The 25,014-nt window shown below is 52.1% G+C and overlaps 1 protein-coding gene across 1 annotated transcript in view; it reads right to left on the reverse strand.

Moving 5' to 3' along the window:
* The window catches only part of CDH4 (cadherin 4), a 681,695-nt gene that overhangs the window by 92,418 nt on the left and 564,263 nt on the right, over positions 1-25,014 (reverse strand). Inside the window, exon 5 of the mRNA XM_073005461.1 lies at positions 5,133-5,288. Within this exon, the coding sequence (XP_072861562.1) occupies positions 5,133-5,288 (156 nt within the window). The remainder of the gene's footprint in view (positions 1-5,132; positions 5,289-25,014) is intronic.

Raw genomic sequence — 25,014 nt, forward strand, 5'->3', positions numbered from 1 at the left:
AGAGGGGCATGCGGGCATCCTATGCACCTCGCTGGGTGACAGTGGAGGGGACACGTGCCGGGGATGCAGGTGCCCTTCAGGGGGTGGCTGTGGCCCCCCGAACAGCCAGCAAGGACATGGAGACCTCAGTCCTGCAACCACAAGGATCTGGAGCTGCTGCAGCCCCAGTGAGCCTGGAGGCAGGTCCTCCCCAGGGCTGGGGGAGTGCCCAGGCTGGCTGGCACTTTGATTTTGGCCTGGTGAGACCCTGAGCAGAAACACAAGCCAAGCCCATCTTGACTTCTGACCTATAGCACGGTGAACTCATAGGGCGTGGTTTCAGCCACCAAGTTTGTGCCGATGTGTTACACAGTGCAGAGAGCTAACACGCCCCTGCTGGCTGGCACAGCTGTCCCCAAAGACCCTGGTGAGCATCCTACAAGGTGGAAATCCAGAGTTGGATTCACAATGGAGTCTAATGAGGACTGTGATGCCTGCAGGGAGGGGCTTCCTTCTCCAGGGAAGGGCAGGAAAGCCGGGCATCCCCAAGGCCTCCATCTCGGTAAGACAGAGAGATTAGCTACACGTGGAACTCGAGGGCTTCATTCCAGAATTTGGCAGATGATGCAGTTTCTTCTCCAGTCTGGGCCCTGCATCTCCTGCTGACTCTGCCGTCCCTACAAGGGTGAGGAGGCTGGAGCCTGGCCAGATCTCAGGGCTCACCATTCCTCACCTTGAAAATGGGAAAAGAGGATGATAAAAACTGATGATCTCCACGAGCTTGCTCCTAGAACCTGGTGTGCAGGAGGCACTGAGAGACACTGGCGATGTGGGATGACTGCATTTCTCATCTTCAAAGCAGGGAGAAAACCATGAAGCCTCAGGGCTGAGGCAGGAAACAGACAGGAACATGGGCCGGTGGCTCACGCCTGCAATCCCAGCACTTTGGGAGGCATAGTTGGAGACCAGCCTGGCTAACATGGCAAAACCCCGTCTCTACTGAAAATACAGAAAAATTAGCTGGGCGTGGTGGCAGGTGCCTGTAGTTCCAGCTACCTGGGAGGCGGAGGCAAGAGAATCGCTTGAACCTGTGAGGCGGAGGTTGCAGTGAGCCGAGATGGTACCACTGCACTCCAGCCTGGCTGACGAAGTAAGACTCTGTCTCAAAAAATAAAAAAAATAAAAAAATCCCAGCTACTTGGGAGGCTGAGGTGGGAGGATTGCTTGAGCCTGGGAGGTTGCGGCTGCAGTGAGCTGAGATTGTGCCACTGCATTCCAGCCTGAGTGATAGAGCGAGACCCTGTCTCAAAAAAACAAAAGAAAAACAAAAGAAGGGAAGGGAACATGTGTGCAAAAGTGTCTGCACAGTGGCAAGCCATGAGGGTGGCTGGGGCAGGTGGGTCTGACTTTTCACCAGCAGCTCCCCCCACCCCCGGCCTGGGCTCCCTCATCTTCCTCCACGGCCAGCTCAGGTGGGGAGTGCAGGGGGCCTCAGGGCATCCGTGGTGAGGGACAGGAGTCTTCGGGGGCACCTCAGCTTCCCCTGCATGTGTGGGACCCAGGTTCCTGGTCCCCACCAGCCTGTGACCCCCATCGTTCTGGGGGTTTGCTGCAGGACCATCTACAGAGGCACCACGCCTGTCCTGGGTAGAGCCTGGTGCTGAGCAAGGCTATGCATATGCATCAGGCAGAAAGAATAAACAGATGAATGGAGATGTGTGACGCGGTTTGGATGTTCTGTCCCCTCCAGATCTCATGTTGAAATGTGCCCTCCAGTGTTGGAGGTGGGCCTGGTGGGAGGTGTTTGGGTCATGGGGGTGGATCCCTTGTCAATGGCTCGGTGCTGCCCTTGTGGTAATGTGTGAGTTCCTGCTCTGAGTGCACTCCAGGGCTCGTTGTTTAAAGAGCTTGGCACCTCCGTCCCTCTCTCTCTCTTACTCCTGCCATGTGGGACGTCTGCTCCCCTTCGCTTTCTCCCATGAGTGGAAGCTTCCTGAGGCCTCCCCAGAAGCAGATGCCAGGGCCACACTTCCTGTACAGCCTGCAGAACCGTGAGTCAAATAAACTTCTTTTCTCTCTGTATTACACAGCCTCAGGTATTTCTTTACAGCAATACGAAAGGGCTAACACAGCATGTTTGCACCACATGTTTACACAACGTGTTTGCACCACATGTTTACACAGCGTGTTTGCACCACATGTTTACACAGCGTGTTTGCACCACATGTTTACACAGTGTGTTTGCATGGCATGGCAGGAGATGGTGGGGGCGCTGGATTCCTCCCCAGTGCCAGCCACTGTCTCTGCACATGGTGGGTTGAAAATTTCTACCTGTGCATGAGAGGAGGGCCTTGGGAATGAATCACAGAGGAGTGGGTGACCCAGATCCCTGCAGTGCCCATTCCAACAACCTCTGGCCCTGCACACCTGGACCCCTACTGTGGGCAGAGCTCCCAGGTTGGGTTGCAGGCTGTGCCTCAGGCTTCAAGGTGCATGGAGGGGGTACTGTCCAGCGGTGGCCCTGGAGGTCCCTGTCCCCTAGCCATGCTGTGTGCAGAGGTAGCTGAGCCCTGAAACCTTTTCTGGGGAGTCGGTGGGAATGCCAAGGCTGCCTCTGGTGAGAATCCACGGAGGAGACACAGCTCATCAGGGATGCTGCAGGGAGGGCCAGCTCTGAGCTCCAGATTTCCAGGAGGAATTATAAGATGAAATGGAAGGAGGAGGCCTCCTGCTGGTGCAGGTCACCCAGGAATCACTGTGCATTCAGCAAGCGCTGGGCCCTGAGTCCTCCTGCAACAGGCACCTGGCAGCCCTACAGCACTCCTGGTGCCCCTCAGATGCCCCAGCCAGCACCCACAGGCTGCATCTGCGATGCCACACCAGGGAGAAGTGGGCTGACCCAGCTCCGAGTCTTCCTTGGTTAAAAAAACAACAGACAGGCCGGGCGCGGTGGCTCAAGCCTGTAATCCCAGCACTTTGGGAGGCCGAGATGGGTGGATCACAAGGTCAGGAGATCGAGACCATCCTGGCTAACATGGTGAAACCCTGTCTCTACTCAAAAGAATACAAAAAAAACTAGCTGGGCGTGGTGGCGGGCGCCTGTAGTCCCAGCTACTCGGGAGGCTGAGGCAGGAGAACGGTGTGAACCCGGGAGGCGGAGCTTGCAGTGAGCCCAGATTGTGCCACTGCACTCCAGCCTGGGCAACAGAGCGAGACTCCACCTCAAAAAAAAAAAAAAAAAAAAAAAAAACAGACAGAAACACATGTCAGGAATTCACGGAGCTGAAGGACTGGCTCCCGCTGCCCCACATCTAGATCTGGCAAGGCTAGAGTCAAGTCTCTGTCTCTGAATCTACCTCTCGCGGTCAGTCTCTCTATTTCTGTCTCTATGTCTCTGTCTCTGTATTTCCTGTGTCTCTCTTCTCTGTCTCCTATGTCTCTCTGTGTGTCTCTGTCTCCCTCTCTCTCTATATTTCTATCTCTGTGTGCATGCATCTGTGTCTCTCCCTAAGTCCTCGGTCTGTAGCTATTTCTTGGCAGTAAGGGCTGTTGAGTTCTGATTCCTGAGCCTGTTGTAGACGCGTGTTGACGGCAGCCCAAAGCCCGTTGTGGGAGCCAGCGGCCATGCTGAGGGCCAGTCTCTTGCTGCACAGTCTGTGGGCATCAGCTGGAGTTTCTGGTTGGTTCTGTGGTTCTGCCCCGGCCACTCCTGGAGGGCCCAGCACACGAGGCCCAGGCGCTGTCAAACAGGTCTCCCCAACACCCAGCCAAGGCGTGAGCCTTCCCAGGAGGCAGCCGTGAGGGACTGATAAGGCCCCAGTGCAGACGGGGGTTAGGGCAGCCACCTCCCAAGTGGGCTCCCCAGGATCCATCCAGCTCCGCCCCTGCTTCAGACGGTGCCTCAGGGGCTGTCAGGGAGGCCCCTGTGGCCAAACAGCGAAACCGACCTTCTCCCATCAACGCCCTCCCTTCTCTGAACGCTTAGTGGGTCCCCCGAAGGCCAGGCTCTGTTCTTGGCCCTGAGATCTGGCGTGGACAAGCCAGAGGATTCCCTGCCCCTGTGCAGCCTCCTTCTAGTGCGAGATGGAAAGAACGAACCCCAAAACAAATAGCCGCAGACGTGAGAAGCTGCAGGGTTGGGCCCTGTTCGGTGCCACTGGCTGAAGCCCAGCGAAGGTAGAGCTGAGCAAGGTGACACTGTCAGGCAGGGCTGAGTCTTCCATGGTTGTTCCTGAGTCACTACGGAGGAGCACACGGCCCTGACAGCATGGGCTTGTGCTGAACGCCTCACCCGGGTTAACCCTGGAGTCCTCAGAACAAGCCCATGAGGAGGAACAGGGACTGAGGCCAGGAGAGGCGACATCATTTGCCCAAGAGCTCACACCTGGCCAGGGGCAGGTCTGGGTGTGACCCTCGCGATCTGGCTCCAGCCTGTTCTGCGCTGCTGGTGCAGCCTTCACCTACACACGATGGACAGCCCTGGACCCTGAGGTGGAGGGATGTGCACCTGCCGCTGCTTTCACCGTGGCCCAGGCCCCCTCCTCTCAGTCAGGGTCAGTTCGGCCCGGGAGGAGAAGGCCCGCCCCCCGGAAGCTGAGGCCGCAGCCCCACCTCTTTCTGTGCACAGCCCGCGACAGGGAACCAGCGCGGCTCTCCTTTCAGAGGCTCTTGCTGCCACGAGAGACATCGGAGGAAATGAAAAGCCTGCAGGACGCATGTCCCAGCCTGGAGAGGGTGGGAGGGACAATGGGCCGTGCTTCAGAGAAAGGGGCCAAGGGCAGCATGAGGGGCCCCGAGGGAGCATTGCAGCTCCCTGACTCCCTGCCCCGCAGAGCCGTCCAAAGCAGACCAGCTGGATGGAGACCTTCTAGACCAGTGGTTCTCCCAGTGTGGGCCCAGGCCTGACTTGCATCCTGGGGAGTGTGTGAAATGCAGTTTCCCAGGTCTGCCCTGGGCCCTCCCTGGAGAGACAGGGGACAGTGCCCAGCAACCTAGACTTTCCCCAGCTTCCCAGGATTCTGCTCCAGGTCAAAGTTGGAGCGCTACCTGTAGAATTAGGACAGGCATGGCCCAGCTGGGGGCACCTGCCAAGGTCTGGTGGGGCTGAGATCGCCACCCCAGGGCCCAGTTCCCACCTGGGTGTGGACACTCACGTGGTAAGAGGCGTGCTCCTCCCGGTCCATGGGCCGCGTGACGTACATCCGGCCGGACATGGAGTCAATGCTGAAGACCTCCATGGGGGGCTGGTCGGCACCCACTCCCGTGATGCTGTACCGGATGGGGATGTCATTGTCTTTGTCGGACCGGATCTGAAAGGCAGGAGCACAGCGAGAAGAGGTCAGCCTGTGGTGGGGTGAGGCCCGGGGCCCTACCTCTGACGTTCATCCCCTCCCATGAGTTCCTCGAGCTTGACCATTTTGAGGTATGATGGGACCACAGCTGATCTTTCGTCCACTTTGGGAACTGGAAGGATGATCGACGGTCAGGGTTTTACTGAGAGCTGCCAACGGCAGGTCCAGGGCCCGTCAGTAACAGGGAAGTGCAGGTCTAATATTCCAAGTTCAGCAAACACACCGAGAACGCGGGACGCCTGGCAGCCACATCCGCAGCACAGGTGAAAACAATGGAAATGATGGTATAAAATGGCCTCATGTTCTGATGTCAAACCCAGGACGAGACAAAGGCAAGAAAAGGGCAACCTCCACAGTGAGAGAAAAGACTAGGACCCAATGCATGTGTGCCCCAGCCTTTCTAATTGTTTAGAAAACAATTTAATGATGGTTATCTGGGTCCCAAGTCCAAAGGAAGCTAGAAAAGGCCGCTAACTGGGAGAGGAAATGGAACGACACAGGCAGACATGAAACTCTGAGTTTTACTTGGGATGGGGAAGGGTTAGGCAAAGGCTTCATTTTGTTTTTGAGCAGAGAGTGAGATTCACACAAGTTTTGGAGAAACAGAAAGGACCCTGGTAGCATTAAAAACAAGATGCACGTCTTTTACTCAGTTGAGGCGAAACCTCCTGTAATGAGGAGGGGGACTTGGTGGTCACCAGCCCACCACAGGTGAGCGGCGCTTCCCAGAGCCCGGGGGGTCCCTCAGGGAAGTGCGAGAGGCCACGGGGATTTGAAAGGTGAAATCGAGAAGGTGGAGTGAATGGATTTGCATTCAACTTTGAGCATGTCTTTAGACCACACTACTTTTTTCCTCAAAGTCCACAGGACCATCACATTTCATAATACAGGGGGCTGCAGTGAAAACCCCCCAAAATACCCCCAAAACAAAATGGAACAGGAGTTTTTTTTTTTTTAGAGACAGGTCTCACTCTGTCACCCAGGCTGGAGTGCAGTGGGGCAATCAAAGCTCACTGCAGCCTTGACCTCCTGTGCCCAAGCCATCCTCCCAGCTCAGCCGGGAGCAGCTGGGACTACAGGTGCCGGCAACCACGCCCGGCTAACTTCCGAAATTCTTTTGTACAGACAAGGTCTCACTATGTTTCCCAGGCTGGTCTCGAACTTCTGGCTTTAAGTGATCCTCCCACCTGGGCCTCCCAAAGCGCTGGGATTACAGGTGTGAGCTGCCGCATTCGGCCTGACTAGGACCTTCAACTGAAATGATGCAATTAAAAGTTAATAATAAAACTGAAAAAAGACCTTTTAGAAACCTGAATGACACTGCAAAATAACCATTGGGTCAACAGGAACCAAAGTTATTTTTAGAGGCTTTTAAAAATATTTCTTTTGTTTAATAATAATATAACTATGTGACTGTGATACAGTGAAACCCAGAGATTGAGTCCCCGCAGACTCATCACCTTGAATGTTTTCATAATCAAAATGGAATTACAGCCAATGAACCAAGCGCTCAACCCCACAAGGAAAGGAACAAGAAAGCAGGAAGCAGCAGACACCAAAGTCATCAATAAATATGACACAGAAAGAATCTGAAAACAGAAAAATCCGGACAACGATAGATTCCAGAGCTGTAGTTAGGTGAAAAGTCCTCAGGAAACTGCTGCGTCTTTGATAAACGTCAGAGAAAAAAGATAAGATTTTTTTAAAAAGCATTTTCTTTGCTATATGTTATGCAAGCACAGGTGAAAATTGTTATGAAATTGATTATTTTTTGAGAAAATATACAAATTTAAACTTGACTAGCAGAGAACACACACCTGGAGATACCGTATGACTTCAGGAAATTCCTCTTAAAAGAGCTCAAGACAGGTCAGCTTGCCCTGGAATTTCTGAAAACTTTTCCAGAGCAGAGAACGAGAGAGAAAAAGCAGCCCCCTCGGTTTTACGAAGCTTGCAGACCTTGAAGTGCAGATGCATTCTGAATTCTGATGACACACAGTGTGACCACTGCTACCGCCCCACGTGTGGCCTCGGTGTCACACCCAGCAGATGCCTGAGAGCAGATGCAGCAGCGACTTCCAAGCCTGCTTCATTGTGCCTGAGTAGCACTTATCACAGAGTCAGAGGGCTGGCTTCTCACCACGCATCTCATTTCTGCAGCACGATGACAATCATAGGCGAGCCTTCGGAGAGGCTCAAAGCACGTTTGATAGAGTATCCCTTCCAGCTTAATGCGTATCAAAGAAAGCAAGTCATCCCCTGGAAAAACTCCAATTTGTAGAGAATTCAGCCTGATGGAGAACATCTTTCTTAAACCAGCATTTAGCATTTGTACACCAGAGCTGTTCCTATGTGCAGAAGCGCGGTGCCCGGCACACCAGCCACCCCAAGACCGTCTCGTGTCATAATGGCAAAAAAGCTGTTTTCCGTATAGGAAGAGGGAGATGCTGATTCCATCATAAAGGCGCCATGGGGGTCAGTGCCAATGGAGGGTTGCTCACGTGCTGGGAGACACCGCCAGGAGGGAGGCCTGCAGGCCTGTGGTGTGTCACACACACACACTCCCGTGCACATGTGCACACACACTCACACACACTCCTGTGCACATGTGCACACACCCGCAGTTCGTGAGGAGCATCTTTGTTCTGCCCCCGCAAGGCACCTCCTTACTTTCCCATGATCAGGTAGGGCCCTTTCCCGGCTCTGCCCTGAGCCGCACACACCAAGCAGGGCTTCCGAGACAGCGACCGAGGGAAGGGCGGGTCTGGGCCCCTCAGCGGTTGACGGGAAAAGCCTCCGACGAAGCCTTAATCACCCCCCTCTCTACTGCCCAAGGCCACCAGCAACGGTATTCCTGCAGGCCTTCCATGGGCAAGGCCCATCTCTTCTCCACCCATGGAGAGTTTTCACCAAGTATGGTCACCAGGGTATATGGGGCAACGTCTAGATAGAGGAGAGGAACCCCCCTTCCTGTCCCCTCCAACGACTTGTCCCTTGGCGTGGGAGAAAGGTTAAGAGAACACATTCCCAGGAGAGCAGGCAGCTGAGGTGGAGTATGGAGCCCACCAGTCCTGCCGTCCTGGAGCCCGGCGCCTCTCCGAGGGCTGATGGGTATGGACGCTGCTTTGGCTTTGGGTTAGGAGAAGGGCACTCGGAGCACACCATAGGCCCTCGAGTGGCTGAGTGGCACTGGGCTGAGGAGAACACATGGAGCCACGTCCGGTCTTCTGGAGGCAAGGGACGGGGAGGCAAGGATGGATTGTAGGCGCGAGGGCTGGGGCCTGCAGCAGCCCGAAGGATGGATTACAGATTCACTGTGTACTATTGCTAGCTTGGACGAACCAATCCCTCTTCCACAGGGAAATTTAATGAGGAGACTGCTGAAAAAAATCCACCACCTATTTAAAGAGAATTTTTTTTTCAAGGAAGGCTCATTACGTTTTGGCCATCAGGCCACATTTGCTTATTCTCCAGGCCCATTTGGCGGCCTCTGAAATACGGCGGGCAGCGAGTGGCTGCGGGTGGTGTGCGTCTAGGGGCTCTGAGCATCGGCTCTCAAAATGCTCTGAATTCTCCCACAATTTACCATATTAAGAAGAAATACTGTGCGAGTGAATCCACCAGATCAGGGGAGAGCAGTTTTCCCCTTGATTTGTGTCTGGCAAATGAGAAAGACACCGCAGAAGACCACGATGGGCCGTGAAGAGAGAGCACAGACAGGGGCCTCCACCGCGCCAATCGCCTTAGGATGCCGCGGAGACCCACGCGCATCCGCATTTGTTATTAGAGGACAGAACAGATGGTGAAAGGTTAGTTTAAAGTGATGTCTACATTAAAATAACTTACGGGCTCCGTGATAGTGTTCACCCAGGGACTTCTGCTTCGAAGGCTGGTTCTCGTCCTCAGAAATGGCTGGATGACACGAAAAGTTCTGCCAGAGTCTCCCCCAGGGAGGAGGATTTGCCTGATTTCAAATGAACTTGAAACTGGAGAAAAGTCACCCTGTGTGGTTTTGAATCGCAAACATCTTGGAGTCCCTAAGCTTTCAAGGGCAGAAGCCGGGGAGAGAGTTACACCCAGATTCCGGAGGAGGGAGAGACCCACCTATCCGGAAGGCCCCTGCACCAGGGCCTCCTGCCAGCCAGAGCTGTCCCCGAGCACATGCACGGTCGGGAAGGTCTCTCTCATCAGCTCACAGACGAACACGGACACTCTCAGAATTAGAGCTTTTCCCTCGAGTGACACCCCCTCAAGTTGTTGTTGTACATCAGGATAAGGATTGCAGGAGAGAGAAAGGTCTGGGAGACCCCTTGAGGCACTGGGCAAGGAAGGCCTTGGAGAAAGTCAGGGTCAGAGTGAGTCAGTTTGGTCTTGACCACTACCTTGCACAGCCCTGGACACACACACCATGCACACAAATGCGCAGACACATACACAACACACACACACACACCACACAAGCACACAATACACCCATACACACACATACATGTACACATACATATGCACACAACACACGTACACAAACACATAATACACACAAACACACATGCTTACACACAACACACATACATGTATACATAAACACACACAACACATATACTATACACATACATGTACACACAACACAAACACACTAAATACACATACATAAACACAACACGCAAATACACAATACACACAGACACTGTACACACAAACACACCAACATGTACACATGACAAACACAGACATGCATACACAGTACACATACACAACACAACACACAACATACACTCAATACACAAACATACACAAACACATACACAAACGCCACACACGCACATATGCACACAAATGCACGTACACAAGCACATACACACAAACACAAATACACACATACAAACACATGCACACATAACACACAATACACATACACACACACTCAACACACATACACGCACACACATGCACAGTGCACACATACACACACACCACACACACAGAGTCAATACACATACAAACATACACAAACACAAATATACATACGCACGGATACACACACAGAACATAATACACACGCGCACACACACACTCCCCCACACATACCCGGTGGGATATCCTTTCAGAATGGGAAGGGGTGGCATGGGCTTTGCCCTGCCACTCATCAAGCCTCCCTTGCTTCCTGTCCCAGCATTTTAAAGATGCTTTTAAAATCTTCTGGATCAAGTTCTTCCAGCAGGATGTAATTCTTCAGCAAAGTGTTTCAGCTTTCTCCTTCTATGATATCAAGCCCAGAGATGTTTCCAGGAAAACAGATCGCAGGCCCTCGCCTTTGCAGCCTGTTGGGGGTTCTGAGCTGCCTGGAGCAGTTCCCCTCTCTCTATCGAGTAAAAGCTCTGGACGGTGTCAGCAGGTGCCGTGGCCATCCTGCCCCATCCCGAAGGCACAGGACTCAGGCGGTGGACTTGCACTTGGCCTGCTGAGACAGGCAATTTCTTTTCTTTTCCTTTCTTCTCTTCTCTCTCTCTTTCTTTTTCTTTCTTTCCTTTCTTTTCTTTCCTTCCTCCCTTCCTCCTTCCCTCCCTCCCTCCCTGACAGGGTCTCACTCTGTCACCCAGGCTGGAGTGCAGTGGTGCAATCTTGGTTCACTGCAACCTCCACCTCCTGGGTTCAAGTGATTCTCCTGCCTCAGCCTCCCAAGTAGCTGGGACTACAGGCACCATTCCCCCGCACCACACCCAACTAATTTTTGTATTTTTAGTAGTGATGGGGTTTCACCATGTTGCCCAGGCTGGTCTTGAGCTTCCCAACCTCAGGTGATCTGCTCGCCTCAGCCTCCCAAAGTACTGGGATTACAGGTGTGAGCCACCACGCCCAGCCGAGAGGCCATTTTCTTTTAGGATCTGAGTCTCACGGGAGCCTGGAGGGAAGAAGGCGACTCGCCCATTTGCACCTGTAGCTTCCCCATGGCCCTGGCCCATGCTCCCGCTTGAGCTTCTTGGTTTTCTTGCCGACAACATCAGGGTTTTCTCAGGGTTTCTGTCTGTTCTGCCTGCATTGCACAGCTGGGGCCTCCCTACATCCCTACGTCCTGCCTTCCCCTCCACACCCTTCTCCAGGCCCTAGGAACACACACGTGGCTGCCGGTCCCCAGGGATGGCCTGTTGGTAGGTAGGGCCCAGCAGTTCCTGGACAAACAAGTGAAACAAGGAAGGCAGCCCAGGGGGCAGGGCAGACAGGCAGACAGGCAGGTAGACTGTCCTGGTCACTCAGCTGCATAGGGAAAACCAAGGCTGTCCTGGCCCTAGGCAGGCCTCCCTGGAGCAGAAAGGGCCACCCCGAGACCCACAGGAAGAGACAGTGAGCAGGCAGAGAAAGGTGGGGATGGAGGTGAGGGCTTGGGGAGTGACTGGAGAGAATGTGGGAGCCTCTGCACCAGGGAAAATGAACAGGAAGGGAGGTCACAGAGAAGGGAGACAGGAAGGAGGAAGAGAGGTGTGGCCGACCCAGCAACCTGCAGAGGGCCGGCCTGGATGATACATGGGTCCCAGAGCACAAGAAAGAGGAGGAAGCAGCTCCTGGAGGCTGGGGAGGATTGGGGAGGGACAGACCCGCGGGGGTGCTCCGTTCTCCCCTCACCATGGCGCCACTGGGGCTTCCCAAGGTTGGTCCTCAGCCTGCTTCTCACTGTGTCTGTCCCGGGCTCCTTAGGGCAAATCACAGTTCCCAGACTTATGTGTCCTTACCACAGCTTCAGAAGCCTCCTCATTCACCCTGAAGCAGGCACAGAAGAGGAGACCCAGGAACCTCCACCCCCCACCCCTGGAATTCCTTAAGGGACCATTGAAAAAAATCCCAGTGCGCCAGCCCCACCTGACCGTCTCACTCAGCCCATTCTGAAGACGGAGCGACGGAGGCCCAGAGAGGCTGAGGGACGTGATGAAGGTTCACGAGTAAATGACGACCCGGGCAGAGTTCCCAGCTCCTGTCTCAGTGTCACGTTGCCCGCCTAAGTAGCCTCTGAGAGCAGGAAGTGGGCAGACTATTTCCCTCCCTGCCAGCCACAGGGTCCTAGCGTCTTCTCCGGGCCCCTGGACGCTCCACAGCAGACGACCATCCTGGCCCCTTCTCTCACCCTAACCAGCTCTACAGATGAAGCTTTGGGGGATGCCAGTGATAAGTGAAGCCTCATTTTTTTGAGACAGGGTCTTGCTCTGTCACCCAGGCTGGAGTGCAGTGGCATGATCACGACTCACTGCAGCCTTGAACTCCTGGGCTGAAGTGATCCTCCCAGGTCAGCCTCCTGAGTACCTGGGCCCAGAGTGTGTATCACCACGCCTGGCCAATTTTTAAATGTGTTGTAGAGATAGGGTTTCACTATGTTGGCCAGTCTGGTCTCGAACTCTTGGCCTCACATGACCTTCCTGCCTCAGCCTCCGAAAGTGCTGGGATTACAGGCATGGGCCAGTGTGCCAGGCCCCACCACCCACACTTTTAAAAGTCTCTCTCCAAGGTCCTGGACTAGAACTTCACTTCAATGGAAAGTGATTATAAAATTATAACCCTGTGCTGCGTGAGATTCTTCTAGGTTGATGCAAAGTGTAATTCCAAAGCCCTTGCCACGGTGCTAGATAACCAGCAAGATTCGGTGACGTGAAACCTGTTCTCATACAATAAATGGGACAAATGTGGGGCTGGGTAAGTGTTCTTACTTGTTTTCCCCCCCAACTCTTCCTTGATTCTTGAACATTACTTAAGAGGCTTGAAGATGTTTGTATTTCTTGCATTTTCTGAAATACTTTTCATGCATGATGAAATTCAGCCTTCGATTACTTTCAGTTAGGTTCTTGTAATGAGCAGAAAAGCCCGGGATGTGATGTGAGAGGTCATTTGTTGTGTGACATTGACACCTTCATATGGAACTGTTCACACATACTTTGAGTTTTAGCAATGATAAAAAGCCCCTCAAAGTCATATGAATGCTAATAAAAGGCATGAATATGTTCTCACAGATTTGCCCGGTGGGGAATCGTGAATTAGCTCCTTCTCAAAAATGCCCTTCAGGTTGCATCAAATTAACAGAGAGAGGCACCTTCTGAATTTTTGGCGTGGGATTGCAGGAGACTCTCCTGGCTGGAAACAAAGGCCTAGTTTACTCCGGGGGCGTCATTGTTCTCCCATGGTGAGTGGTCCTGGGAATACAACCGAGGTGCCTCACCCTCCCTGTAGCCGATGGGCAGGCCCAGGAGTTAAGCTGGTTCGATCAGCTTTTCTCACCAATGTGGATCTGGAGTCAAGCATGAGTCCAGAGTGGAAACACAGCTGGAGCCCTTCCTTGCAACGCCAGAGCCCGGTCAAGACCCAGAGCCCTGGGGTCACCCAACCGTCCGGCCTTCCCCTCCAGCCTGTGAGCAGCCAGGGTCCTTCTGGCCGGGTCCCTCCGCTCGGGACAGTCGGAGTTTGCAGGTGCAGTAACTGGAAGCCTCTGCCTAACCTAGTGCTGTCTGGGGAGCACTTAACACAGAGCCCGGCAGGAGAGAGCAGAGTGGAGGGCGACCTGACTGCGGCACTCAGGGCCGGGTCTCAGCCACAGAGAGGCCCACCTGGACCTCTGGATCCCTATGTCTTGGGTTGGGGTCCCTGTAAACAGAGCCCAAGACAGGGATTCTCGTACGAGTGATTGACTAGGGCGAGCCTCTAGAACCAGCGGGAGGTACGAGTGGTCTCAGCCTGGGTCATTCAGCCTTGCCCCATGGGAAGCCCTGGTGTATGAACTGAGCCTTGAGGCCAGGAGGCTGCCTCTGTGGGCCGACCCTCCTCCCGGGTACCTCCCAGCTCAGCTGCTGCCCTCAGCCCCACTCCGTCTTCTGGGAGGTGTCTGCTGTGAATCACGAGCAAAGCAAGTCGACCTCATGATGGCAGGGGCTGGGTGGCTGGCTCCCAGGGGACCTGGCTACACTAGCAGTGCCCACCACACCCAGTGGAATTGTCATTCAAGCCCTTGTCATGGCCAGCTATTTTTTTATTATTATTATTATTATTAAGAACACTGGCCAGCACGGTGGCTCACACCTGTAATCCCTGCACTTTAGGAGGCTGAGGCAGGAGGATTGCTTGAGGCCAGCAGTTCAAGACCAGCCTGGGCAACATACCCTGTCTTTAAAGACAATAAAAAACAAACAAAAAACAACTTAGTTGGATATGGTGACACATGCCTATAGACCCAGATGCTCAGGAGGCTGAGGTGGGAGGATCACTTGAGGCCAGGAGTTCAAGACCAGCCTGGGCAACACAGTGAGCCCACATCTCTCTAAAACAAAACAAAACAAGACAAAAAACGAACACTATTTTCTTATTTTGTTGCCTGCCTTCTTTCTGTCTCGCCCACTGGACTGTAAGCTCAGGAAGCTGGTCTGTGACGACGCAGTACCAGCCTCCAGCGGTGCCTGGACAGCTGCTCAGAAGAGTGAGAGATTCTTGTCTGGGGAAGATCTGAGGCATCCAAGGAGCTCCTTGAACTTGATGGCTAACAAGGGCTGTCACTGCACAGAAGCCAGAGTGGAGGCAGCTTCTCCTTCTGACTTGGGCTAGGAATAGCTCTGACTGTCAGGGAGCCACACAACTAAAGCCAAGTCCAAAGCTGAGACGGGTTCTTTGTTGTTTCAGCCTGAGGGGCCGGGACTGCGGGGATGGGCAGCGTGAAGTGACAACCTGTAGTGCGGCGTGTTCGCCCTCAGAGGTGTCGCCCATGCCCTCCCCTGATTAGTCCCTGTCATTTTCTGGCTCCAACATGAGAAGTCAGGAGTCTCGTCAGAAAACCTTCATTGATATTTAATGCACGCGTCCCCACCTGCCTCTGGAAGGCCTTGTCACACAATGTCTACTTTCCTCTAACAGGACCTGTCTGCCGCTGTAAATGTGCCACTCCGCTGGGGATAAGGGAGCAGGGTCCTGTCCCTTGGGGGCCAGGCTGGAGGATGCAGGGAGCTTAGACCCTGCCTGGGCTGGAGCACAGGTGCAGGGGTGGTGGGAGTCCAAGGGGGCCAGAGTCCAGCAGAAAAGATGGAGGCCAGACCCCAGACCCCAGGCCCCAGGCCCCAGATCCCAGGCCTTAGGCCCCAGAAGGAGAGGCAGCTGAGTGAGGGGGGCAAGGGGCAGTAAAGGAGGGCATTGAGGGGCAGCGAGGAAGCCATGAGGCTGGAGTCGGGCCAGAGAAGGCGGCTGCCGTCAGCCCAGGCTTTGCCTGTGGAGACCCACTTCTGCCAGTCTCTGGAAATCGCCCTGGTCCATCCTTGCTCTGCGTGGGCTGCGTGGGGGAACCCTCCCACCTGGCCCCAGGACAGCCATGGGACCCCACATGGACCAATGAGAGTGCAGCTCCCTGGGCACTGTGATTGGCCAGGAAGGACATGTGACCCACGCTGGGCCAATGGGAAGGAGACCTGCCAGAATGGATGTCTCCCACTCCGGCCACCCTGTGCCTCCAGGCAGTGCTCACGGAGACAGGGAGGAGGGGGCGCCTCCTCACTGGCTCTTCACTTTGGGAAATGGTTTTATCTCCTCATCTGGAAATGGGATTATTTTATCCAGCCTGCAGAGCTGTTGCCAACAGTGAAAAGGTTTTATCTCATCTGGAAATGGGATTTTTTAAAATCCAGCCTGCAGAGCTGTTGCCAAGAGTATATGAGAGATGGCAGCTGAGGATCTGCGATGTCTGTAATTCAATGCTGATGGCCGAGTGCTGTGCTCAGTCACTCATGGGGGCTGAGTGCTGTGCTCGGTCACTCACGGGGCTGAGTGCTGTGCTCAGTCAGTTATGAGGGCTGAGTGCTGTGCTTGGTCACTCATGGGGCTGAGTGCTGTGCTCGGTCACTCGGCGGGGCTGAGTGCTGTGCTCAGTCAGTTATGAGGGCTGAGTACTGTGCTTGGTCAGTTATGAGGGCTGAGTACTGTGCTCAGTCAGTCACAGGGTCTGGGTCCTGTGCTCAGTCAGTAATGAAGGCTGAGTACTCTGCTTAATAATGTGGGTTGAATACTGAGCTTTGTCAATAAATGAGGGCTGAGTACTGATCTTTGTGAATAAATCTGGGCTTTTTGTGTTGTCAACAATGAGACCTGAGTACCACACTGTATCACTAAATGTGGGCTGAGTATTGGTTTAATCATTAATTTAATCAGTAATAATGCCTGAATACTATGTTTGCTGTCTCCCCAAGAGAGCTCCGCACACTAGTAGACACACAGAAAGTGCTCTGCAAACCAGAGTGGATGATTGAATGAAACAAGGGACAAGGGACAAGAAATATCTGTATATCCAGCCTGGAAGTCCCAGACCACAAGAATAAAAGGATTTAATTTAGGTTTTTATTGCATGATGGCATATTTAGGTCTTGTCCATTGGAAGCGTCAGAAATCCCACTGTAACTGGCTCAAGCAAAAAGGCAATGTACTGGCTGCTATCCTGAAGTGGTGTGGGTTTCGGGCATGGCTGGATCATGCGGGCTGAGTACTGTGCTCATTCACTCATGGGGGCTGAGTACCATGCTCAGTCCATTACGAGGGTGTCCCTTCTGACGGGGCTCTCAGCACTCGTTCAGCCCACCCCTCAGACTCACAGGTACTCTCCCCTCTGGTGCCTCACACTTCTGTACTTAACATCCCATTAGCATAGCAGCCCGAGGGGTAACAGCAATAGGCTGACAGTACAATCATGACAGTACTAGTAATAGCCTCAGTGTCAGGGGCACAGAAATAGAGGTCGTAGAACCAGTGATGATGGTAATGACAACGGATGCTTCCCTAACTAGTTCACAGTGCCAGGCAGTACCCCAGGTGATATGGTTAGGCTCTGTGTCCCCACCTGAATCTCATCTTGATTTGTAATCCCCAGGTGTTGAGACGGCGACCTGGTGGGAGGTGACTGGATCATGGGGGCGGTTTCCCCCATACAGTTCTCATGATAGTGAGTGAGTCTCAAGAGATGTGACGGTTTCATAAATGTCTGGCGTTTCCCCTGCTCGCACTTCTCTCTCCTGCTGCCACGTGAAGAAGGTCCTTGTTTCCCCTTTGCCTTCTGCCCTGATTGTAAGTTTCCCCGAGGCCTCCCCAGCCTTGTGGAACTGTGAGTCAATTAGACCTGTTTCCTTTATAAACTACCCAGTCTTGGGTAGTATCTTTACAGCAGTGTGAAAATGAACTAATACACTAGGCACATTACATCCATCCACTCACTTACCCATCACCACAACCCCACAAGGCAGTGCCATTAAAACAGACAAGGCCATTCATATGCAGCCCTTCACCATTACAGATGAGGAAACTTCAGCACTGGGAGGTTGAGTCACTCACCCAAGATCACACAGCTCACAAGCCCTTGAGCTGGGATCCAGAACCCAGGTGTCCTGGCCCCGGTGCCCCTGCTCTGACTCACCAGCTCCCTGCCTTAGTAGGGAAGGTGGCTCTTTCCAGACAGCTCCATCGAATGTCCTGGGGCAGACACTCATTGGATCTTATCCCAACCTTGAAGCAGCTGCCATGGCTGGAGATTGGAACGGGCACATCTACCAGGCCTGGGATGGCAGCAGCATCCACCCAACCTGCAGGACGAGTGGGCAAGGCGGTCCCCCAGCCAAAGGAGATGGAAGGAGGAAGTGGACACAGGCAGGCTCCAGCCACTCCTGCCCAGGCCCAAGGCTTCCAGCCTGTCCTGCCTATCGGGTGCCTGTGCCACATCTCATAGCCATCTAGAAGCCATGAGCCTCTCAGCCTCTGTGGGAATGCAGGCAAATGCTGGAGGGGCTGCAGGATTCGGAACTGGGCACACCACGTGCCAGTGACACCTTCTCCCCTTAATGCTGGGAATCCCACTGCACGGGTGGTATGCTGTGGAGGAATCCCTGTCCCCCAACCCAGTCTGGAGGGACCACATGGGGGTGTGCAAGGTGGGCCTGGGGTCCTGAGGGGGAAGGGGCTGCACTGTGGCCTGCTGGACACTTGCTTTGTTCGGCATCAAAGTTTGATGAGGACAGGGACCTGCTGTGTGGTTCAGGAGAAGCATAAGAGCAGAAGTTAGTGAAAAGCTGGTATTAATGGAAGGTCAGGGAGTGGCACTTTGGGGTGTCAGGCCTGGCCGTGGCCAAGGGACTCACCCGTCCTGGAGGGTATGCAGCCTCTGCAGGTGCAGGGATTTGAGCACAGGCCTTGCTAACCGAGGCCTGGGGCTCTCCCCTTGAGAATTTACTGCTCGCTAAAATGGACAACTTTTTACAAAGAAATGGCTATTTCTCATTTGGAATTCAGCCTGGAAGTGGGCCAGATCTTTGCTGGTCACCACGAGGACCCATCACCATGATTCATCCTTTTAATTGAAATTTCATGTTCATTTATCCTCAAGTGCAGGGCACATTCCCAGTGCCAGATGTGGTCAGGGCAGCCACAGGAAGGAAGCTCTGGCCGCCTGGTCTACCAGGGACAGACGCCAGTGTGAGGCCCATGAGGGGGCTGAGAAGATGGATTTCAAGCAAACTCCATTCACAAAAGCTCCCCCAAGAGCTGAGGGCAGCCAGCGCCTCCATGAGGGGCAAGACCCCAGCCCTCTTTCCCAGGGTTCTTCCCTTTCCCTGCCCTCAAGGCCTTCGGAGCTCAGCTTCAAACCCCCACTCCAGGAGCCCTCCCAACTGACATTTCAATGTCCTAATTGCAGCAGCAAGTTCCTGCACCATCAACAAACAGGGCGTTGGGATAGAGGAGCAGAGGTGAGCAGTTAGCAAGCTCCTGCAGGTCCGAGACTCAGCGCACGTGACCAACAGCAAGATGATCAGCGGCAAGAAAGGGCGCCCAGAAGCAGAAGTAATTGACCTTGGAGTGAAGCCAGCACCGCCCGCTCCTGCCACTCTGCAGGGCCTGCCTGCGATGGATTCTGGCCTCGGGGGAGGAGCTGAATGGGTGAGGAAGGAGGACCATGTTCATTTCGGTGTCTCTCCGGAGCTCGCGCTAGGGCGTCTGTTGAGATGGGCAAGCTCAGCGAGGGGGAGGCCTGAGAGGTGGGGCCGCTGCAGATTTTCTAGGGCTCCTGTCAGTCCAGCCCCACCTCACCAGCAGAAGAAATGGGGCAACCTGGGCTGGCCAGGTCCTGGGGGTCCTGGGAGGTGGTGGCCCTGGGCCAGACAGCAGAGGCCCTGGGAGGTGTGGGGGACAGGCGGAGTGCGGCAGGCGGTGGACGTCCAGGGAGGGTCCTGGGCAAGAATGCTCAGGGCCCGCCGTCTCTGAGGCAGAGGGTGTGGATGGACTTGAGTATTTTCCACACAGAACGCTGGGCCCCGGGATGTGCCGTGCCACGCAGGTGCAGGGACGTGGCCTCTGACAAGAGAAGACTCGCTTGCCTCCCTCGGAGCTGCTGTCTAGTGAGAACAGGAGGCACGCTCAATTTCACCTGGGGCGGGGGGCTCCAAGGAGATGGATCTGGGTCATGTGAAGGGGTGTGGGGGTGGGGCAATGGGGGTAGAACTGCGGGAGTGGGGTTGGGGGGCAGTCCCCATGAAGGGGCAAGCCATGGGGGCAGGGCTATGGGGGACAGAAAAAAGCTTCAGAGATCTGGGGCCTGCAAGGGTTTCCACAGCATTTAATGGGCGTTTGGGTCGGCTTGCCAAACACACTGAACTGCCCACCTGCACTTCCCACACCTGCCTCCCAGCCCCAGGGCCGGCCGGGCAGGAGCCTCGTCCCTCCCACTCCAGCGCCACTAATGATCATTGTCTAGATGTGTTATTTCATTAAATATCACAAAATAGAAATGCTTCATCACCTCTACCTTGTTTATCAGGTGGAAAACTTTATGAAGTACAACTTCCCATCACATTACCTGGAGGCACTGGGCATATAGAAATGTCAGGAAAATGCTTAGTTCTTTTGCTTTATTTTCCTGTTTTCAAAATAATAAGTTGGTTACTTAGCTTCCTCAAGGGTGACCCGTGAGATTTATTTATTTGTAAAGAATACTGATGAATCTAACCTACTAGATCTATTTCTATCTGCTACAATTGCTATACTGAAACGGTTCCATTTTGACCAATGGGAGCATCTTCAAGTTGATTTGGGTGTCCTGTTGGGTGTGACCCTGTCATCTCTGAGTGTTCTGGTCTCATCTTGTACATTTCCTGTGTGGAATTAAAATTTCTTAGAGGCCACAGACTAGGGTCTTGGGTGTTCAGTGCTATTGGGCTGGTCTTTTATTTCCTTATAATGGATAGAGCTAGGAAACACATTTTAAAAAAAAGATGTCATATATCAGGAGCTCACATTAATATCTAAAACCAAATTGAGGACTACAAAGTAGTAGAAATCATTGATTTCACATCTGTATCTCCCTTCTCGCATACCAATAATCCTGGTCCTCAATACTTATTCATTTGCTTTATACCACAAGACACAAACAACGTCTCAAAATAGCAATACCAATAACTCACAAACAACATGATTACTGAAAGTAGTTATGATTTTTCTTTTTGGTCTTGGACTATATCCCACCAGGAATATATAAGAAAAATTATCGTGTCTTAAAGTCACTTAAAATAAGTCCCACCTGTGTAGCAATGTCACCAACTTGATAGACAGACTTACTGATTCCATTTTGCTTTTGATTTTTAGGGATTGCTTTGTTAATGTATTGTAAAAGATAACTCTGTAAAAATATTTCAAAGTCAAATCCACCGAGGTCTATTCTGAGATGTTCAGCTTCTATTCCTATCCCCTCCATCCTGGCCTCTTCCTTCCCCACATTTGTTCATTTTTAATTTATTGTATCATTTTTTTAAAAATAAGGATACACACACACACACACACACACTTCTCCCTTCTTAAACGGTAACAGCTACGCACATTTTCCTCTACCTTGCTCAAAAGCAGAGGTGAGGAGACAGGTAGGAGGGCATGAGGCCACCAGGTGAGCAAGGTGGGCAGCCTGGTGAGTGAATGCTATCCCAGGTTATCAACGTGTCTCGAAGGACCCAGCGCACCCTAATGCATGCAGTAGGTATGAAATAGTGGCTTACTTAATTCATCCTAGAACAAACATTTGTGGAGGTCTTTGCTGAAAATGTTTCCTTCCCTGGAACATTGACCAGCTTATATAAAATCTCCACCTGTGTTATTCTTGAAACCCCCTGCCCCCATCACTGCCCTGTCTTGTACATGTTCTCCTTAGCACGGGGGCTGGTGGTGCGGTTCTCATAGACAGTTTTCCATAAGGGCATCAGCAAGCCCTTCTCTGACAGGGTGGCCCTGGAGCAGAGGCCTGGATGGAGTGAGGAGACAAGCCACGTGGGTGTTGAGGCAAGAGCATTCCAGCCAGAAAAGACCAGGAGTGCCCAGAGAGGCAGAGGCACTGGGTCAGGAGCTTCGCTGGCATGACCGAGGGGCAGTAAGGAGGCCAGGATGGCAGGTGTGGAGCAAGCAAGAAGGAAGTTCATAGGAAATGGGAGCAGGTTATGCCCAGGAGGCCCAGGAAGACCTCACAGGGACTCTGACTTCCACCCCCGTGAGAAGGGATGATGCCATCCGGGAGTTCTGAGCAGAAGGGGCGCTATCTGATGTGCATTCTAGAGGGACCCCTTGCTCTTGCTGTGTGGCCTGCAGGAGGAGTCAAGGGCAGAAGCAGGGAGGACCATGAGGAGGCTGCAGCGATAACACAGGATGGTGGCTGGGGTCAGAGCACACCGTGGCGGTGGGAGACGCGGCCTCTTCTAGATTTGTTTGGAAGGTATAGTTGACAAAATCTGGAGACAAATCGGATGTGAGATGTGGGCAAAGAGAGGCGTCAAGAAGAGCTCCAAGGTCCTGAGCAGAGCAGTGGGAGGACAGAGCTGCCATTAACTTTGGAGAAGCCCATGGGGAGTGTGAGATGGTGTTGGAGGGAAGTCAGATGTTCGGTTGGACACGACAAGTTTGAGAATCAAGTAGGCAGCTGATCATGTAACAGCAATGCCTTGGAGCATGGCAGGTGGGAGTCAGATCTGGGTCTAGACCAGCTGGGTTCAAATTCTGCTTCCATTTTCTGCCTTGTAATCTTGGGCAAGTCACTTAACTTCCTCTTTGTCACAGTTTCCCCTCTGGTAAATCAGAGATAAAAATGGTCTCGCCCTCCTAAGTTTGGGTGAGTATTAACCGAGATCTTTATGTGAGGCACTGAGAACAGTGCCTTGTCCTTTGTCAGGGCTCAGTAACATTCTTAGGAGGAAGCTTGGTGTTGGGGCAAGAGCTAGATCTATCACTCTGCATTTTGGTGTTATTATAGTTTTTGTTTGTTTATTTGTTTGTTTTTGAGACAGACTCCTTCTCTGTTGCCCAGGCGGAGTACACTGGCATGATCTTGGCTCACTCTGCCTCCTGGGTTCAAGCGATTCTCATGCCTCAGCTTCCTAAGCAGCTGGAACTACAGGCGTGCACCATCACGCCCGGCTAATTTTGTGTATTTTCAGTAGAGATGGGGTTTCACCATGTTGCCCAGCTGGTCTCGAACTCCTGGCCTCAACTGATTCACCCACCTTGGCCTCCTAAGGTGCTGGGATTACAGACATGAGCCAGTGTGTCTGGCCTATAAAGATAGCTTTTAAAGTCATGGGGTGAAGGAATGAAGGAGGGATGAAAGGAAAAAAAAAAATCAACTTAAAAACTATGTAGCGTGAGAAAAATCAACCCATGCCATAAACCCAGTTATCGCTGTGGTTATGGGATAAAGAAAGTGGCCATGGGGTCCCAGAAGGGAGTGAGGTTTGGAAAGACGACCTGAGTTTTCAACACCGTCCTTGAAGAAACCTCGTGCTTCAGCTGTCAACACTCAGAAAATTTAACTTCATTTTGTGGTCTTAGGAGGAGGGTGAAATCTGTTCTTACAAGGCACATGGCCCAGTATTATTATACAACTTAGTGTCTCCTTTATAGACTAAGCAGGGAAAAGGCTGCAGATGAAAAGGCCTTCACATGAAAGGATTTCCCCCCTCTTCTAGATATCACTACAATTGGATTAAATGTGACCTGCTCCTCTTGTTTGGTACTGACTTACTATTTCTTATCAAGACTTCTTTTCTACCAAGTTTTCATGCTGGTTAATTCCAAATAAGTTAATGATGTCAATATTAGAAATACGAACACATGCGTACATAGAATCTTCTATCGGGGCAGACGGCAGGCGGCTCAGCGTACGGAAAAATGATGGGAATTTCACCTCCTTAGGTGAGACCTGTGACCCTGTAATGACACTTCCCAGGAGTCTCTCTGCTTTAACTCTCACTTGCCTGTCCACCATCATTGATCCACTTAATTCATGTCGCTGGGGTTTGGGGGAGGCATCTTGTTTTTTTTTGTATTTTTATCCATCTTTTTAAGATTAAAGAGCCAACACTCATCTCAAGCCACACCAGTTATCCATGAATCCAGCTATCCACCAGACACCTGTACTGACAAGGTGGCAATGGGGATGGCTTCTGAGGACAGTGTAGGAGGGGAGAGGACAGTGTGGGAGTGGATGATGCTGCACTCCAGTGGAAAGTGGGCATGAAACAGCCATGATCCTCAAGCTGTGGTGGACAATGAGGTGGTTTTCCAGGGAGCCTGTTGCTTCAGACATCTGGTAGAAAATAATAACGTAAAAAGAAAATAGGCTGACGTGTTTAACAGTGGCAAACAAAATAATCGTTCTTAGTGACTTTGCTTCCTCCAACAGTTGCTTACCTATCCAAAAGACATTGTCTCTTCCAATCTCAATAAAACATGCCTTTTACACATAAAGAAAGCCACCGCACTACATGGTTTTACTACACAGTATTTACTGATAGAGTCTTCCTTTGGCATAACATTTACTTAGCAGAGAACAGCATGTCTTATTTTCTAAATAATGTACACAAACTGGCAACAGAAATGTTCTACACACATATATTCTTGTGCTACCAAAGATTTCAGTGGACACCAAGAGATTTAGCAATTCAATTGGGTTCAGAATATACAAATTCATGGTGACGATACCAGATCAACAATTATAAGCATGGGTTTGGGATATAAAGAGCTCTGGGTTCAAGTTCTCATCCTGCCACATTTTAGTGTATCTTTGGACAAGTTTTGACCTTCTTAATTCTTGGTCCCCTCATCTATGAAGTGGGTATGACACCTACTGCATGAAAATTCTTGAGAGGATTAAAACAAAGATGTTTGTAACTTAGATGACTCATAGGAAGTGCTCAAGACAAGGTGGCTGCAGCTTTCTCTTCCTCTACCACCATCATCACTATCACCTTCATCATCATCACATTATTATTCACCTTCATCATTGCCATTATCATCACTTTGATCACCACCAACACCATCACCACTATCATCACCATCAACACCATCATCAGTATCACCACCATCTTCATCACCATCATACACTTATCACCACCATCACCATCATCACCACCACTACCATCATCATCACCATGATCATCATCACCATGATGATCACCACCATCATCATCACCACCAACACCATTACCATCAACACCATCACCACCATCACCACTAGCATCACCATCAACACCATCATCATCACCACCATCTTCATCACCATCACCATCACCACTATCATCACCACCATCACTACTACCATCATCACCATGATCATCATCACCATCACCATTACCATCAACACCATCATCACCACCATTACCAACAA

The sequence above is a fragment of the Chlorocebus sabaeus genome, chromosome 2 (assembly GCF_047675955.1).
Source record: "Chlorocebus sabaeus isolate Y175 chromosome 2, mChlSab1.0.hap1, whole genome shotgun sequence".
NCBI classification, from domain to species: Eukaryota; Metazoa; Chordata; class Mammalia; order Primates; family Cercopithecidae; genus Chlorocebus; species Chlorocebus sabaeus.